This window comes from Nicotiana sylvestris, chromosome 5 (genome assembly GCF_000393655.2).
Source record: "Nicotiana sylvestris chromosome 5, ASM39365v2, whole genome shotgun sequence".
Classification (NCBI taxonomy): domain Eukaryota; kingdom Viridiplantae; phylum Streptophyta; class Magnoliopsida; order Solanales; family Solanaceae; genus Nicotiana; species Nicotiana sylvestris.
The window spans coordinates 168743902-168763682 of NC_091061.1; the positions used below are offsets into that span (position 1 = coordinate 168743902).

Below are 19781 nucleotides of genomic sequence, written 5' to 3' on the forward strand. Positions count from 1 at the left end.
AGACGTAAGAGAGAGAGAGAGAGAGAGAGAGAGAGAGAGAGAGAGTTTAGTACTCCCTCTGGTCCAAAATAACTGATTTTTTGGTTGTTTTCACACATATTAAGAAAGTCACCTTTTAACATTAATTAGCAATGAAATTGACCATATTAACCTTTACTATCTCTTCACATAAACACTCATAACACATACTCCAACATTAATTACTCCAAGGATAAGGTAGAAAAAAAATAATTAATTCATTCTTGAAATCTAAAAAAATCACTTATTTTGGACCACAAGAAAAAAGTCAAAAAATCACTTATTTTGGATCGGAAGGAGTAATAAAGATGTGTATGCATATCGTGTATTCAGAGTTGACATAATCACAAGGGGTGAGCAGTTTTCTCTCCAATTCAATTTTGAGGTATATTGGTAATATATACTTGATTTTATTGCACTTAATCTTCAGCTCTATTTTGCTCTTTCTTTTTCCTGTCTGCATTAAGTATTCTTTGGTATGAAATGAAAGTTATAGTAAATATATTCCCTACGAAAAGCAATAAGCAAAAGAGGAAAAGAAGATACAAGTATAAAGCTAAACCGATTTCTAATTCTGGAGATAATTTTTTCGAGTAAACGTATATGATTGTTAAAATGGAAATAATCAAAACATTGGTACCAAATAAAGGAATAAAGTTTGTCCATTATATTAAAGGAATAAGTAGGCAATTAGCAGCTTGCGATGCACTTGCTAATTCTTTATTTAAATTGAAAGAAGTTCAAGCATACTTCTCCTTTCGTGGAAAGTAAAGGTATTTATTATCTACGCTTAAAAGAGAAAGCAAAAGGAAAGTCAATAATAGCAAAGAAATGAAGCTTTCAAAAACAAGTTCTCCAATTTCTAAACCTTGGGATGCCAGTCTGTAAATTCTAATCATTGGAGAATAGTCCAATTTCTCAACGTTAGGATGCCAATTTTTAACTTAAAATCATAATTCATATATTGACAAAAGACGAGTTGATTTCACATTTCGACATATTCCGCCATCACATCATGGAAAGGCACTGAAGATATACGTCACTTTTGTGAAAATATTTGCAAGAATTTTGAAAAACTGTGACGTTAATCCCTCATAAAAATTGATTGAAAAGTGCTTTGTGAGAGAGAGAGAGAGAACAGTAGCTATGCTCTATTGCTACTAGTACTTTATTTATTATCTTGACTTCACGGGACAAATTTACAGAGAATGTGCATATGCATAAAAGCAGGGGCGGCCGGGCGTATCTACCTAGTCGTCAATTCGGCATTTTTTTTTAAAAATAAATATGTTCATATCTATGAAAAATGAGTTATATAGTCAACTCTCTCTATAACAGCCTCATATGTTCCTACTCCCTCCGTTTCAATTTATGTGAACCTATTTTTTTTTAGTCTGTGGCAAAAAGAATAATCTCTTTCCTTATTTGGAAACAATTTACCTTTACAGAATGATTTATAGTCACACAAAATATATGTGCCTCATTTTACACCATAAGATCAAAAGTCTTCTCTCTTTCTTAAACTCCGTGCCCAGTCAAATGGTTTCACATAAATTGAAACGGAGGGAGTATATTTTTTGACTTTTATAGTGAAGGACTGTTATACACCTATAACAACATTTGCTGTTTAAATATTTTTTTGATTGCTATAGATAAAAATTATCCAAAAATTAATTATTTTTTCTTTTTTAATGTTACATATAAAAGATAAGAAAAATATTCAAATTTAAAAAAAATCTTAAAATATATGCATATTTCACTAGTTAAATATTGGAGAAAGCTAATACATTATTTATAAATTCATAACTAAATATATGAAGATTTAAACTCTAAGGCAGACATTTTAAAACTACCTACAAAAATAAATTCTTTCAAGATTGATGGAAGAACTTTGTAATTGTACTTGTTTCGTAGATTTCATTCTCTTACTAGCGATATAACGCGCGAACTGGCGAAAATTCGTGCCCAAATTTTCAGCAAAAAAATATCCAATAGTTTTTCCTTGAAGACAATCTAAGAGCTTAACAATTAAATTTTCTATCTAAATATTTTTTCGAATTTGTCCAATTAAAAAAATATCATGTGCAAATCTTCAAATTTTATAGTATTTTATGCAAGATAGAAATTTTATTTAATGGAAAAGATTGTGTGCATATTTTTAGAGGGCAAAATACATAAACGACCCCTTTGAGTTGTCCTTAACGGTCAGCCAGACACCTCAATTGACCAGTTTATCATTTTAACACTTCTCCACTAAAGTGCGACCTCGTGAACCTTTCACGCTAACATGGCAAAGTGTGTGCTTTATATTTAATTTTAAGCGTGATAAACCCTCAAAATTAAGGTTTCCTCTTTTTTCTTTAAAATTTAACTTTATTTTATGCGGGTCCCATTGGATTTTTAATTTTTCACACATTAATTTCACTTTCTTCCCAAAATATTTCATTGACCGCCCATTAATCCACCTCCTCTTAAAGAGAAGGTGGTTAAAAAGATGAATTGGAGGATGCGGTGCTCAATGGTTAAAAAAGGTTTTTGTTATAAAATATAACCCAAAATAACAATATAGAACAAGCAAAACAAACTAAGAGATATAGACATAAAAAGTGAAGAAAATATGTCATGGAATATGTCATTGAACATACAAAATATGTCATTGAATATGTCATTAAGCATTTCAGATGAAGATCATGGAAGAAGAGTAGACATCCACCATAATGTGATATTTATCATAACACTCCCCCTTGGATGTCCAAAGATAATGTGTCTCGTTAAAACCTTATTAGGAAAAAAAAAACTCTATGAAAAAAAAATCCTACTGAAGGAAAAAGAGTACACATGTTTAGAAATACGTCTTTTGGTTGCCTCGTTAAAAACCTTGCAAGGAAAACCCAGTGGGACAAAACCTTGTAAGAGAAAAAGAGTACAACGCGTATTAACTCCCCCTGATGAGAGCATCAACTCACATCTTTGAGTCTTCGCATCCCAATTTTGTACACCAGTTTCTTGAAGGTTGATGTTGGTAGAGATTTGGTGAACAAATCAGCCATATTATCATTTGAACGAATTTGTTGCACATTGATATCACCATTCTTTTGAAGATCATGTGTAAAAAATAACTTTGCGGAAATGTGCTTTGTCCTATCTCCTTTTATGAATCCTCCATTCAATTGGGCTATGCATGCTGCATTGTCTTCATACAAAATTGTGAGTAGTTTTTCACACTTCAAACCACATTTGTCTTGGATAAGATGTATTATAGACCTCAACCAAATACATTCTCGACTTGCTTCATGAATAGCAATTATCTCAGCATGATTAGAAGAAATAGCCACGATTGATTGTTTAGTCGATCGCCAAGATATGGCAGTGCCGCCACATGTAAACACATAACCTGTTTGAGATCAAGCCTTATGTGGGTCAGATAAATACCCAGCATCGGCATAACCAACAAGATCGGGATTGCAATCATTGCCATAAAATAAGCCCATATCGGCAGTCCCTTTTAGATATCGCAATATGTGTTTGATCTCATTCCAGTGTCTCCTTGTAGGAGCAGAGCTATATCTTGCTAAGACATTAACCGAAAAAGTTATGTCAGGCCTTGTAGTGTTAGCAAGATACATTAGTGCACCAATTGCACTAAGATATGGTACTTCACGACCAAGAAGCTCTTCATTCTTTTCTTGAGGTCGAAACGGGTCCTTATTCACATCAAGTGATCGAACAATCATCGGAGTACTTAATGGATGTGCTCCATCCATGTAAAACCGTTTCAATACCTTTTTAATGTAGGCAGATTGATGAACAAAAATCCCATTTGTCAAATGTTCAATTTGCAAACCGAGACATAATTTTGTCTTTCCGAGATCTTTCATCTCGAATTCCTTCTTTAAATAATCAGTTGTCTTTTGGAGTTCTGTAAGAGTTCCAATAAGGTTTATGTAATCAACATATACGGCAAGTACAATAAATTCCTATGTTGTTTTCTTTATAAAAACACATGGACAAATGACATTATTTATATAACCCTCCTTTAATAAATACTCACTAAGACGGTTATACCACATTCTTCCTGATTGCTTTAGACCATACAAAGATCTTTGCAATTTGATTGAAAATGTTTTCCGGGAATTTGAATTCTGTGCGTTAGGCATTTTAAATCCCTCGGGAATTTTCATGTATATCTCATTATCAAGTGAACTGTAAAGGTAGCCTATAACTACATCCATTAAATGCATGTCAAGTTTTTCATGGACAGCAAAACTAATGAGATAACGGAATGTTATAGCATCCATAACAGGAGAATATGTCTCTTCATGATCGACACCAGGCCTTTGTGAAAATCCTTGTGCAACAAGGCGTGTCTTATATCTTTGTACCTCATTTTTCTCATTCCTTTTGCGTACAAAGACCCATTTGTAGCCAACAGGCTTAACACCATTAGGTGTTTGGACTACATGCCCAAAAACTTCACGTTTTGCAAGTGAACTTAACTCTAATTGGATTGCTTCTTGCCATTTTGGCCAATCAAGTCTTTGTCGACATTCTCCAACAGATTGAGGTTCAAGATCCTCACTTTCTTGCATAATGCTAGATGCAACATTATATGCAAAGATGTAATCTGCCACTATATCCATTCGATTCAAATTTGTCTCAATATCGATTGGATTTATTGATAGTTCCTTATTTTCTTGAGTCTCAGGCTCATTGATTTCCTCATGAATCTCAGGATTGGTTAAATCGTGAATTTCTTTATGAGACTCTTTCGTAGTGTCATCTTGATCATTTGTTTTTCTTTTTCTAGGATTTCGATCCTTAGAACCTAATGGTCTGCCACGTTTTAGGCGTGCTTTTGACTCATTAGCTATGACACTAGAAGATTGTCCAATAGGGACATCAATACGGATTGGAACATTCTCTGCAGGGATATGTGATTTTGTTATCCTTTTCAAATCCGTAAATGCATCTGGCATTTGATTTGCTATTTTCTGCAAATGGATAATCTTTTGCACCTCTGTGTCACAAATAGATGCACGTGGATCAAAATGAGACAATGATGTATTTTTCCACAAAATTTCACGTTTTGTTTCACTAATTTCTCCCCCTAATTTGGGGGAAAATGCCTCATCGAATCGACAATCTGCAAAACGAGCAGTGAACAAATCTCCCGTTAATGTTTCAAGGTAACGAATAATGAAGGGTGATTCAAACCCAACATATATTCCTAACCTTCTTTGGGGACCCATCTTGGTGCGATATGGGGGTGCTACAGGCACATATGCAGTGCATCCAAAAATTCTTAGATGAGATATATTAGGTTCATGGCCCAAAACTAATTGCAACGGGGAATATTTGTGATAATTTGTCGGTCTGAGACGAATTAGCATTGCTGCATGTAAAATGGCGTGACCCCAAACAGAAGTGGGCAACTTTGTTTTCATGAGTAACGGCCTTGCTATCAATTGCACATGTTTAATTAAAGATTCTGCAAGGCCATTTTGAGTGTAAACATGAGCTACAGGATGTTCCACTTTTATCCCAATTGATAAGCAATAATCATTAAATGCTTGGGATGAAAACTTAGCAGCATTATCAAGTCTAATAGACTTAATTGGATTATCGGAAAATTGTGCCCGTAATCGAATTATTTGTGCCATTAATTTTGCAAACGCGAGGTTGCGAGATGATAATAGGCATACATGAGACCATCTAGAGGATGCATCTATTAAGACCATAAAATATCTAAACGACCCACTAGGTGGGTGAATAGGTCCACAAATGTCCCCTTGTATACGTTCTAAAAACGCAGGGGGCTCAATCCCAACCTTTGTTGGTGATGGTCTTATAATTAACTTGCCTTGATAACAAGAAGTGCAAGAAAATTCATTATTTAAAAGAATTTTCAAATTCTTTAATGGATGCCCATTTGAGTTTTCTATGATTCGTCTCATCATAATTGATCCAGGATGGCCCAATCGATCATGCCAAAGTACAAAAGTATTGTAAGCAGTAACCTTTTGGTTTAAGGTAGAATGTGCCTCAATTGCACTAATTTTTGTCCAATACAGGCCACAAGATAAAGATGGGAACTTCTCAATAATTCTTTTCTGGCCAGAGACATTCTTGGTAACGATGAGATATTCCATATTATTCTCATCTATTGTCTCAATATGAAATCCATTTTTGCGGATATCTTTAAAACTCAACAAGTTCCTCTTGGACTTGGAGGAGAACATTGCATTCTCAATGATAATTATTGTTCCCATAGGCAGAGTTATAGTAGCTCTTCCAGAGCCTTCAATTAGATTACTACTACCAGAAATTGTAGTAATATCTGCCTTACACATACTTAAATGAGAGAAATATTTCTTCTCTTTGAATATTGTATGTGTCGTACATGAATCAATTAAGCAAATATTTTTATAATTGAACTTTGATCCAAGTTTGCTTTGAAAGATATCCATATTTGCTTCTCATAGATTGACATACAAAAGAAGTATATGAATAAATATTAGTATTTTTAAAGAAAAATGGAAAAGAAATAAAGTTAAACCAATAATTCAATAGTAGCCTTTAATGCATTTAATTACGCAAAAAATAATACAAGTACACATATGACTAATACAACTACAACAAATTTATTTACAAGTATAAATTATTTGCATTTTCCTACACATTGTATGAAACATAATTGATCTGTGTAAGAAAAGAACATACTCATAAAAAAAATTGAGGGTGAAGTAACAAAAGTTGTTCCAGGGTGCTTGTAAACCTTTTCTTAAAGAGAATTAAAGCAATGTATAGGAAAGTTAAAATCGTTAAAAGATCACTGAGACTAGAATACTAATAATAGGATATTACTCATTGTTTGTGAAATTTATAAAATTTCGAAAATAAAAATATTCTTAAGAACTACATAAGAAGAATTATAGAGTGCAATAAAAATTACGAGATGTTTATTCATTACATACTACGAGCATAAAAATTAAATTATTCAATTATCTCTAACCACAAATCCATCACCGATCAAGTGGTTTATTTTTTCATCAGGGTGCTCCAAAAAATCTGCCACATCCAAGTGGGTGATGTCAAATTCATTATCATAGACAAGATTGGCTTCAGAGCCTTTATTCTTCAGATATGCTTGATAAAGTTCAACCAAATGTTTTGGTATGCGACAAATTTTTGCCCAATGCCATTTTCCACCGCAACGATAACATTTAGTTTCTGAACCCTCTGTATTTCGCTTCTCATCTTTACCTTTCCATTTTTGGAAGTTATTTTTCGGTGGAGGATGATTAACACCAGGAAAATTTCTTCCTTGGACATGGCCACGACCACGAGCGCGACCACGAATATGGCCACGACCTTTTTCACGATTAGCATAGTGGGAATACACCTCATCCTCTTTAGGCAATGGTGTAGACTCAGTAGGTCGATTTTCATGATTTCTCATAAGCAATTCATTGTTTCGTTCAGCCACAAGTAGAAGAGAAATCAACTGAGAGTACTTTGTGAAGCCTTTCTCTCGGTATTGCTATTGTAAGACCATATTGGAAGCATGAAACGTTGTAAACGTTTTTTCAAGCATATCATAGTCACTGATATTATCTCCACAGAGTTTCAATTTGGAAGTAATTCTAAACATAGCAGAATTATATTCAGAAACAGACTTAAAGTCTTGGAGCCTAAGATGAGCCCAATCATATCGTGCTTGTGGAAGAGTGGCCAACTTTAAATTGTCATATCCTTCCTTTAAACCATTCCACAAAACAAATGGATCTATCACTGAGAGATATTCAATTTTCAACCATTCATCAAGGTGATGGCGCAAGAAAATCAAGGCCTTAGCACAGTCTTGTGTAGATGTTTTATCTTTATCTCTAATGGCTTCTCCAAGACCCATTGCATCTAAATGGATTTCAGCATCCAATACCCATGTCATATAGTTCTTGCCCGAAATTTCAAGGGCAACGAACTTTCTTTTCATAATATCAGACATTTAAAAAAAATACAAATTTGAGAAAAATTATACCTTAATTTTCTCAAAGATCTTCTTGAGATGGTAGAGCCTCATGCTGATAACGTGTTATAAAATATAACCCAAAATAACAATATAGAACAAGCAAAACAAACTAAGAGATATAGATAGAAAGAGAGGAAGAGAGATTCTTATTTCTTCTTCAATTGTGTGTATTTTCCTATCTATTACAAGGCCTTTATATAGGCATAAAAAGTGAAGAAAATATGTCATGGAATATGTCATTGAACATACAAAATATGTCATTGAATATGTCATTAAGCATTTGAGATGAAGATCATGGAAGAAGAGTAGACATCCACCATAATGTGATATTTATCATAACAGTTTTGGTTTTTTCTTTTCTTTAATTTTTTTTTTTTTGTTAATTATAATTGTCAAATATTTTATTATAATATACATGTGTCATTCTTTAATCGGTTCATTTAATATGTCATTAGCGAGTGTCATTCACGCATATGGTTTATCGGACTCGGATGTTCACGAGATACACTTATTAGCCACTTGAAGTGTTAAAATGGTAAACGGGTCAATTGAGGTGTCCGTGTGATCATTGAGCACAACTTAAAGGGGTCGTTTATGTATTTCGCCTTTTTAGAATTATTATTATTAGTAATTCTAAAATTCTATATGGTTGTTATAGATGGGTAATTCTACAAAGAGCGTACTGCTATAAATATGATTGTTGTTGTATAGGCAAAAGATGTTATAGAATAGTAAAATATAACTTAAAAAATTAATTCTGAGAAAAACTTGACTTTTAAAGTGAATACCTGTTATATAAAGATGTTATACACAGGCCTGACTGCATATGTAAAGTGGCACCCGGATTACACAAATGACATATGGGTGCCATGGTTCAGACGTTGCTTTTGAAGTCTCTAATGTACCGCACAGTGCTGGGCTCAATTCTAAATCCCTCCATCTTGTAAAAATAGCACGGTATAGCCAGTTTTTGGATTGGTCATTCAAAAATAGCCAACGTTTACGAAGTCAATGAACTCCAGCATAATATACTGGAGTTCGGTTCTCCTGTGTATGAACTCCAGCATATTATGTTGAACCGGTATATTTTGCTGACTCCAGTATAATATACTGGAGACTGGAACACCGGTGCTCCAAACTTCAGGATATTATACTGGACAATTGTACTTGCTGAAACTCCAGTATATTATGCTGGAGTTCTAGTGTACTTATGCTGGAGATCATATTATGCTGGAGTTCCAGCATACTTATCCTGGAACTCCAGTATAATATGCTGGAGTTCAAGCATACTTATGCTGGAACTCCAGTATAATATACTGGCATATTTTTCGAGTTTTGAACAGTGTTTTCGCTCATATTTATCTTTACATGAAAATGGCTAAATTTCAATTACTTTTGAAACTGGACTATTTTTGAACGACCAATTGTAAATCTAGCTATTTTTGAATTTCTCCCTCCATCTTCTTCCCTTTTTTAAATTTCTTTACATTAGCCTTCATTTTGCTTACTATAATTATACTTTTCCATAAGCAATTTCTTTCGTAATTTTAGAATTCTAAGTACTATATACTTTCTCTCTTTCTAGTGATACAATATCAATTTATATATTGGAGTACAATTGGAGCAGTATCATTTGTTGACTTTTGAAAAAAATGTCCTGACAAATAGAGGTTTTAAGTTTTCTTCCTCGTTTGAGGCTTCTGCTGGTCATCTTTACCAGCTCTATCTCCTCTTTGATTCTCATATATTGATAACTTTAAAATTTTGGCTTTGAAAATGTTTGTCATATAACGCAACAATTAAATGGAAAAAATTAACCCAAAAATAATGATCAATTAATCAAATCAAACAAAGATTATATACTACTCCGTAATTAAGCTACTCTTTAAGAAAATTTTCTAATTGCAGGCGTATTTTCATGAAATAATTTTTTATGTACTTTTATCTAGAAAAATAGTAAATCAAGCGTTAAAAAGTTAAACTAAAATCGAATATATTTGCCTTTTTATAATATGGATATATGTATATACCTACCCACTAGCCAGAAAGACCGACTAGGAAAAATGGATGAACGAATAGTTTTATATATATATATATATATATATATATATATATATATATATATATATATATATATATATATATATATAAAATATAGTGCCACCCGCAATATTCAAATCCTGGATTTGCCTCTGATAAAAGTCATACACTACTAGCAGGAGCGTAAGACAATACTTTGCTTGCAATTCGTGACATACGTCATAATAATGCCTGGGTTATGAACTAAATACTATACAAAAACGGATGATACAGATCATCTGGAACTCCAATATTATCGACTATGGTTCCTGAAACCCTCATTTCATGAGACAAAAAAGAACTATAGTAAATTCTCACATAGTGCCTATCTGGAGGATGAAAAGAATCTTAGCATACTGATGTTAAATATCAAGGGAATGACCCAAAATCCTATACATACCAACCAGCCAAAGATGTTTCTCCAGTAATAATCCTGTCACATTAACTTCAGGGATCAATAGAGATACTCTTGAGCACATCACGATTCATTATCTATCACGTAGTTTGAATTTCCTAGAATCTACTTTAGCTCATATACACAGGAAGGGTTAGGATCAATCTCACATCCCAGTTAAACTTGCTATGGTCCTGCCTTGAAACTACACACATAATCACCGTTGTAAACAAATGTACAAGGTTGGCACCTAGGAGGTTTTTAAGGCTATGGAAATCCTACACAAATATAATGATATCACTGGCAAATGCCTACATCCATTGACAAAAGACAAGAGTCTTGCATGTGGGCTTCAGCCAAATACATGATCGGGATGCTAAGATAATATTATTGAATATTTAATTAGGAATATAGAGTAGGTTGTGCCAAATACTTTTAGGTATAAACCTGATTTGTCTAAAGGCATCATCAATTTAAATGGGATCAAATAGCAGACCTAAAGTTTGGCCAGGGCATATTAGTAAATGACACAGGTCTTAACACCTTCTCTGAAACCACCCATCAAAGACGCTGAAACATATCAACTAAATATTGAAAGTCCGCTATGTATCAACCTGTCTGACAACTGAGACTGCAAATGTAATCATTATATTGCAGATATCATTCAACAGGGCAAAAAAGTGCCAGGAGAGTGCGTACCTGTAATACCTAACGTGGAAGAAGGGGTTCTTTCTCATCAGGTCCAACGCGATGGCTAGCCTGTAAAATGTCGTAAAAGATGAGAGGAATACATGCATGCATAATCTTCTGAAAAAACAAGAAAACAGGTCTTTGCAAGTTGATCAGAGTCTTACATCTTCATTTGCTCCAGCGGCCATATTTATGAAGGATCCATCCTTTGACCTGTAGAGATCAAGCACTCAAATTTTTTTCCAACGAAGAAGCACCAGAATGATGATATCAAATGTGTAGTAAGATTAGGCAACAGAAAGACTAAAGACATAGCACAACTTGCATCAAAGTGATAACTATGATTTTCTGTCAAACCTGTATAGTTAATAAGACCATATATTAGATAAATAATAGTTTAATGGAAAGTACAAAAAATTGAACCAGAAAAAGCAATTGTTTCATATTGACTCCGTCTGATTCCATGTCCACTCAAAATAAATCATTAACCCTCTCTGCTCTTGGAACAAGGACCCTGAGGAAATTCCCCATTTTACTTTCATAATTCAGAGAATAGTATTAGAAAGGCACCAAGGTAGCGTGAAAAAAGGTGAGGCTCAATGCCTCTAGTACATCAAGTCATGCATCAACATAGTGGGTAATACTCTTGATAGTGGCCCAAAAACTGATAACAAACAAAAAGAGCTCTTGATCTTATCAATAGGGATTCTCACTCAAATGCTCTCCTCTTTCTTCCTTTTCCTTTTCCAATTCTGAACTGGGGGGTATTCCCTATTTTAAAGTTTTTGACATGAAAACTCCTTTTTTTCCGTGCTTGCCAATTACTTACATTTCGTAAGTTTTGCTAGCAGTCACCAAAAGATTTCCCGTTTGAAAAAAGTTGGATCCTTCCTCTCATTTTAATATATCTTGTGAAGACAGCCACAAAGTTGAGGTGTCATTCAGTCATGCACTTCTTCATCACTTGTTTTACTTTCTAGATACAATTAAGTTTCATTAGTTGAACTTGTCGTAAAGGCTTACAATATGGCAAGTGGACCATTTATGAGAAAGTAAAAAAAAAAAACAGTAATAATTTGGATATAAATTTAAGATTGCAAAGCTTTTTCTCTTTTGGGGGGATAAAGAGCTCATGAAATTTCATACTCTTGCATCTTTTTGATGCCTTTTAATACAACAATTTTATTTCATCAAAAAAAGCTCATGAAATTTCAAGGGCTCCATATCTAAGTAAAACTACCCAATTAGCTCACTTGGCTGCATGAAAAATATCTATACCTTTTGTGATAGTGAAAGGTAGAGGTCTGCCATTGGCCCTCCAAGATTCATCCGGTTGCAACTAGCATACTAAAGGAACTAAAACTTTCTAAACATCTGAATCCCAGATAGTCTCACACCAGATCAAGTGGTATACGCCATCATAGTGTACAGAACTTGCACATTTCCAATACTTTAATGTCTGCAAACATATAGATATGTCTACATTGTAACCTGGGTCCAGTATCTCCCATACTCTTGGGGTTTGACACTACCGACTCCTAAGAATGATAAATACTTGGTCCAAAACAATCTAAAGGGCAAATCTAGACATAAGCATCTCACAAACCCGTAGATATAAGACGTTGTAAGGTAACCCTGATCTCTCCTCTATATCAATTTTGCTTTCACAAAGTTGAAACATGAAAAAAGAGTGCACCTGTAGTTTTTCTGAGAATCCATTTCCAAACTATCGTTTTGTGTCTCATCCTTGACCTTTGCAAGAGGTGAAAAGAACTGAAAAGTTGAAGCTTGACGTGAGTCCAAGAAAAAAATTGATCATGCCACTCAAAATTGATAACAGCACCCAAATATAACCTGATGCATCGAGATAAACACAATAGAGATTCCTAAAATAAAGTTCATTGTAAGGGTATGTCCAAACAGAACAGCAGATGCTATTCCAGTAAAAATAGTGGCAACAGTTGATGAATACTTCTTCAGAATTGTATCTGCAAATGAAAAATTGAAGCTATGATTAGTTAATGCATTTAATTAGTAAAATTTACAAGACAATACAAACAACTTGGAAAAATGAAATCTGCATGTCACTCACTACCAGATTGGACCTACCTTTTTTGATAAGGAGATTGGACCTACCTTGTAAGAACTAGTATCTAAATTCAATAGCACATACTCAAAAATTGAGACGGCCCATTTTTGGAGTGCAGAAATTGGCCAAATTTAAGGAGAAAAAAGCTCAAGTCCCACATACAACAGAATTTTAAACACCAAAACTTTTTACGGAATAGAAATGGATGGTTATATGGGATGTAAACATGATGCATCTTGTCGACTCGGGAAGCCAAATAAGTGAGAGAGGCCTCACCTGCATACTTGAAGAAAAACGAAGACAGGATTCCCTGAGCTGCATTGTTGCATATCAAAAACATTGTTGCTCGTGAGTGTCCCCGTAAGATATCCAAACTGTCAGGTCCTAAAGGGCATTTGGGACAGAATTTTAACCACGAGTAAAGGAAGAAATTAAGTTTTGTGCATTAACCAACAATTTAGAAGTACGTCCTCAACAATGGTAGAGGTGGACTGATACACCATAACCATTTTAGCCAAAGCCAAAAAGACTTGGGAAGTATAAGCAAGTTTGCATCCTGCAATGGATGGTATTTCATCTAATAGTCCCAGAAACAAGATTTCCCATTCATACCTTTGAAAATGGCAGTTCCAAGTATGCCTAGGAAGTTGAAGATCGCACCATATCCGTACAAAAACAAATTCTGCAAAGAGCAGTTCAGTTGTTTGCATGTATCATTTATAAAGTCATAAACACCCATTAAGCAAAGCCACACCTAGAAGTTAGAAGCACCTCACTACTTGGAGCATCTAGATTATCAAACTATTAGCTTGTAAAATTACATCAAGCAAAGATACTGCTCAGAAAAACCTGATTATTAGCAAATCCGTAAGTCATAACAGTTCTAGGTGATGGTTCAAACTGACACTGAAGTAACTATGGGAAACGAAAGAAGAAGAAGCTAAGGAGGAGAAGATGTCTATGGTTTTTCCTGGGAACCAGTTGAATGAAGTCGAACTCACTGCAGCATTTTAAAGCATTTTTGGAGTGATCAGCAGTAAAAGTTCACCTGAAGATAAATGCTAGTCTCGAATTGGCTCTTCAAAGCATATTCATTGTAGACAGAAGCCAGTGAAGGAACAGTGACCTGAATTATTATATTGCATCAGTTTCTATACATTAAATTAGGCAACCAGGTGAAAAGTCGAGAAAATATGGCATTAAGGTTTTGTCCAGTACAAGTGGCACTATTTGTGAACCATGTATATTCTCTTAGGACCCCCACAGAAAAAAAAAAGAAAGAAAGGGAATATGCATGAACATGGAACATTGCAAACTGATGCCCAGATCCCCAATGTGAAGTGATTCTTGAAAGCAGTAGCACTCAAAGCTAGAATATCTGATGGATCACCCAAGCTTAGAATGTGCGTAGTCATTAAGAATTATCTTCATATTCATACTTACGAAAATCATGGTATACAAATATGCGCCTGTTGTCACTGGAAGACCCAAAGCTGTTGTACCTTCCGGCAAAGTGCGCAGCTGATTCACACTGATGCCAATAAGCAATAGTGCAAGAGCCTCCCACTGTGACCAATTACTTTAGACAGTCATAGATAGCTAACATTTTTTCAGGCTACAAGAAGTATAAAGACAGCATGGCCGAAATCTAAATATCAACTAAATACAGGTGACCATAGTTAATAAACAAACCTCTGTTTTCTTAACCGACCTGAATTATGGAAAAACGACGTTTCATAATCATCTTTAACAAGATTGCAATTACCAAAACCTGTAGGTTTGACAAATTAAAAAAGAAAACTTATCACCAACAGAAACTTCGAGAAAATAAATCTACCAGCAGAAGAAAAGGAAAGATGTGGCACAAGTATGTTAAGAAATAAGTGAATCCTAAGATTAGGCATCACAAGCAGTCAAGCACTCAGGCAGTAATCACAAAATCCTTGGATACAAGCCGCAATTAAATGACTAGCCAGCTCACCACCTAATCCCAACTACAACACTTGATGTGCGCCCATCGACTCCAGCTTTGTGGGGCTGGATTACCATGGCAACCCATGCTTGTGAATTGGACAGGCTGCCTGATGGATCATCCAAGGTACAGTTGGCCTGGGCACTCCGATATCCCAAAGAAAATAAGTACTAAACAGTTCACTACCATCCAAAGAGAAACAAGCAAAACCGTATATCTTCCACTAAATCCTGAGGACATATGTGGAATATTTAACACCTACAGTAAATCCTTCCAAATTTCAATCTCCGTACATTTTAACTGTGGTTCCAAAACTACTGTAGAATTCTCACGTGAAGTTGAAAGCTCTGACAGTGTCAGCAATAACTATAAGCAAATGGATACCTTCAAGTTACTCAGCATCTTTACAGTAGCAGGGTTAAAATATAACTGCACGAAGAACAACAGCGTCATTAGGAAGTGCGAGAGGATAGTTTTACCCCAATAACATGCACCAAAACTGCAAAACTTCAGGACTAGACAAGAAAGTTCATCAGGTAAAAAGCGCGTAAGATAAAAGTACAAAGGTAAGAGGACATGAATTCCTGAATTCCAGTAGTTTAACATAAGATTTTGAAGAAAATAGTCACAATAGATACAGAATGTCAGAAATCCAGAAGGTTATACATTTCCACTTGAAGTGACAACCAAATCTCTTCATGCCAAAGTTCTCAACTTTCAGGGAAGATACTCAAATTACTTTCTGATCTAAAACAAGAAAAGAGGTTATAAAAAAAATATTCCTTTTTTTAAATATAAAAAAAAAATCTTCTTGTAATGTACATTTGAGTAATATGTACAGAGATCTATAAGTTGGAAAGCACATGACATTCCTTAATAATATTAGAATTGCACACTACTGGAAACAAAATATCTAAGATAATGGTCATATCGATCAGTTATGCCTCCACCCCAAGCTAGTTGAGGTTGGGTATATTAATCCCTCTCTATAACCCATTCCGTTTTATTCGTTCCCATCTAAGATAAGGGCAGTAAGTCCATGAGAATATGATAAGCCTCTCATGAAACCTCTTAATACTACAGATCCAAGTGAGGAACCACAAAAAAATATTTACCTGCATAATAAACTTCAGGTAGTTATTAATAGCATAAAGCAGAGCTGGAACAGCCAGAAGCACATTGTTCCGAGCAGCCTGAAATTAATAAAGGAAAATGGTTCGTATCAAAAGTTGCCATGAACATACTTTCCTATAATTCTTAACATCGCACTTGTGTCCTAAGAGGTAGAGGAAGTCAGAGAAAGAACTTCTGAAAAGTTGGAAGCATTAATTTCAATGTTCAGATTGGCCTAAGTTTTAAAGAACCAAACACATTCGCACTGATTAATTAGAAAGAATTAACTTGGTGAAATGAAAACCTATTACTTTTCCTCTGTGGCCAGATAGGTTCCCACCTGTTACGAGGTGGCTTCATAACCTACTTAATTTGCCTGTTTATCTTAAGTATCATTGCCACATTTTCATAAAGGTAAGTAATAAAATTGGTATTGGCAATGTAGACGCAAAAATAATAGACTCATATGTTTAATTATGACTAATATATTGTTTAATTAAGTGATTATGTAAGATTAGCGGGATCTCTAGACATCTCATTGCTGTCTTTTTGCATCATAATTTGTATTAATGTGAAGTGAATATTTAAGATTAGTTGCTAAAATATATAAGCATAAAATGGATTTCACATTAAAAAATGACTTAAAAAGCCAAGACTAACGTGAAGAGCTTTGGGATTCCAGATTGACAACAGTAATATTTTCTTCGTACTCTTATCCCACTCTGTGCTGAATAATACAAAATTGTGGAATGGGTAATGGAGATAAATGGCTCCAGTTAAAACCGGCTTACCATTTTGGCACCTTAAAATTTTAATCTCATTCATAGAGTCTTATAAATGTAGCTTCTCCCTTACATATGTTCTAACAGAAAAAAGATCCCCTTCATATGGAAGAGCCTCCATATGATATGAGAGGACAGGAGTAATTGGGCAAAGAAAGAATCGACTGCATAATGGGAAGAAAATTTCTAAATAAACTAAGCTATCGTCCAAATATCAACCAGATTAGGTATATTCTTTTGCATACGTGAAAACACACATCTGAGTGGAAACATTGTTCTATTTTTTGACACAACTTCACAAGAAACTTTTATATCTATATAAGCCTAGTGAAATCACTTTGAGTATTAACAAGTCTTACCTGGAACAATGTGGAGAAAGAGAGAAGAGACTTCTCACCAGCCTTCTGGCCTCGAGCCTTCAAATGATACAAGAGATAGAGACATTTTAGAACAAGTGAATAGTTGTACCAACTACCAAGGTATCAAGAAATTAATAACAAATTATGATGCATATGAGCAATATCCAGTAGAGAATTTTGTTATATTGAAAAAGAAGAGAAGAAGCTCATAGAAAAATTGAAGGTGTAGAAGGTTATAGAATAAGTTAAGCAATGGAGAGACAAAGCATACCTGTAAGCATAGCATTACTACTGCAAATGCAACTTTTGCTAACTCAGTCAAGAAATTAACACTAATGGGACTAAATTCGAATTTGCCGTCAACTTTTGACATATATACAAGTATAGGCTGCAACAAAAGAAAGAAAAGAAAATATTTTTTATTCAATATACCTACATAACAAAATCGAGAATACTTACATGAAGAAACCCGTAAATGTTTCAGTATCACACAGTTCTAAATAATGACTACTCTAATACACCTTCTTCTTTAAATAAATACAAATTCGCAATAATTCAATATGTGAATATTAACATGGAAAAAGTAAGGACATCAAAAGCTCAAGGCCATACCGACTACCACCCCTTACTAAAAGAGGATATTCAGACTGCGAAGTACTCTTATTGGCCAAAGTCTCTGTTAACCAGTATTTCTCGTGGAAAGCATTTAAAATCATGCACACATAGGCAAAACTCAAAAATGAAAATTAGGCTTACCATCAATTTCTTTTGAGCCAGTTTACTTTCTAGAATCCAAGCTGACTCGGTTTTATTACTACCAATAGTTTTGCACAATTTAGCAAATTATACAAGAATTCTAGAATAATAAAAATTACCCCAATCAAGCGAAAAACCAGCAGAAGTAAACATCACGATAAACGACCCTTGTAGTCAAAGAAAGAACATGGTAGGCCAAAATATCCGATTCAATATAATCCAGCTCCTTCATCCTACCCTTTATTAGCTCCCGAATTTCTCAATGGTTTGTTCCGAATATGGGACCTCACAATGCTAAAACAGAGAGCTCTTGGAACTACAGAATCATACAGAAAAAGTTAGGCTTCCCAATCAATCCCAACATGCCTCGGAATCACTAATATCATTCTAAACTAAGAACCTTAGGGCTGTGATAAAACAACAAAGGTAAGAAATAAGAATACCTCACTTTTTCCAGCTCATACAATTTGCTTCGTATCAGTTCACTTTCAACATGCATAATTTATTCAAAAAATTCAAAAAAAAAAAACTCGAGCTGATTATTTCTAGTTTCTAGCTTCATAGTTGAAGAGTAAGAAGTGCCAATACCTGTAAACCGACCAACACGCAATCACCGACAACCAAAAAAACATTGAAAGCGCGTGTTTTCAACGACACATCAGTGCGATGATGATCGTAAGCTTTAGAAACCGTTCTCGTGTTAGGCGAAACTCCTAATTTCGAGTGGCAAACACTGCATTCCGCCATTCCATTCATCTCGAACTTATTATTGCGTAAATGCGCGTATTATTTATAGCTGTAATTTTCTAGCTAATCGATCGATCAGTGAAGAAATTAGGTTTGGATTTTGATTTTTGATTTTTGTTTTGTTGGATCAGAATTTTTTTGATGAATTCAATTGAGGAGATGAGATAAAAGAGCAGTGTATTTGAAAAGAAAATGGAGTCTTTTGCCGTGCATTGGTTGAAATTTTGAGGGGCACTTCTGATATATTTGAAATGACTTAATTGCCCACGGTCTTTTACGCCGATGCAAGCGGGACTGAAGAGGGTAATATTGTCTTTAGGAGAGTAGGGAAATAAGTAACCGTATTAAATTAATGCGAGGTATACTGATGTAGAAATGTCAGAATGGTCTCTTGAATTTGAGGGTAGATTCAAAGCAGTGGAAGCAAAGAAGGCGGCTTACCTAAGGTTAGTAGGGAGCACTGACGAGGAGGAGAAGAGAGAGAACAGTCAAAGGTATAAGGTAGCTAGGAAGGAGGCGAAGATGGCAGTGACGGAGGCTAAGACGACAGCTTTTGCTCGTCTGTATGAGGAACTAAGGAACAAAGGTGGGGAGAAGAAGTTATTCCGACTCGCTAAGGCGAGAGAGAGGACAACTCGGGATCTGGACCAAGTGAGGTGCATAAAAGATGATGACGGCAAAGTTTTGATGGGAGATGACCAGATTAAGAGGAGGTGGCAGACCTACTTTCATAAACTTCTAAGTGAAGAAGGG

The 19781-nt window shown here is 34.8% G+C and overlaps 1 protein-coding gene across 10 annotated transcripts in view; it reads right to left on the reverse strand.

Annotated features, from left to right (window-relative positions):
* The window catches only part of LOC104238054 (CMP-sialic acid transporter 5-like), a 31452-nt gene extending 12229 nt beyond the window's left edge, over positions 1 to 19223 (reverse strand). For 2 of the 10 annotated variants that reach the window (XR_011399956.1, XM_070145642.1), the window contains exons 1-14: positions 18870 to 19223; positions 17797 to 17913; positions 17526 to 17582; positions 16387 to 16464; positions 15656 to 15700; positions 15011 to 15070; positions 14743 to 14865; positions 14348 to 14425; positions 13912 to 13981; positions 13576 to 13683; positions 13065 to 13198; positions 12907 to 12983; positions 11375 to 11423; positions 11220 to 11279 (exon numbers count right to left, since the gene is read on the reverse strand). Coding sequence is in view for 9 of the 10 variants with exons in the window: in XM_070145642.1 (XP_070001743.1) it covers positions 11229 to 11279; positions 11375 to 11423; positions 12907 to 12983; positions 13065 to 13198; positions 13576 to 13683; positions 13912 to 13981; positions 14348 to 14425; positions 14743 to 14865; positions 15011 to 15070; positions 15656 to 15700; positions 16387 to 16464; positions 17526 to 17582; positions 17797 to 17913; positions 18870 to 19037 (1215 nt within the window). In the remaining variant the exon portion in view is untranslated. Of the gene's footprint in view, positions 1 to 10207; positions 10560 to 10812; positions 11152 to 11219; positions 11280 to 11374; positions 11424 to 12906; positions 12984 to 13064; positions 13199 to 13575; positions 13684 to 13911; positions 13982 to 14347; positions 14426 to 14742; positions 14866 to 15010; positions 15071 to 15655; positions 15701 to 16386; positions 16465 to 17525; positions 17583 to 17796; positions 17914 to 18400; positions 18598 to 18724 lie in introns of those variants that run through there. The other 8 variants (XM_070145641.1, XM_070145643.1, XM_009792327.2 and 5 more) reach the window with 8 other exon arrangements.
* Positions 19224 to 19781: the final 558 nt, after the last annotated feature.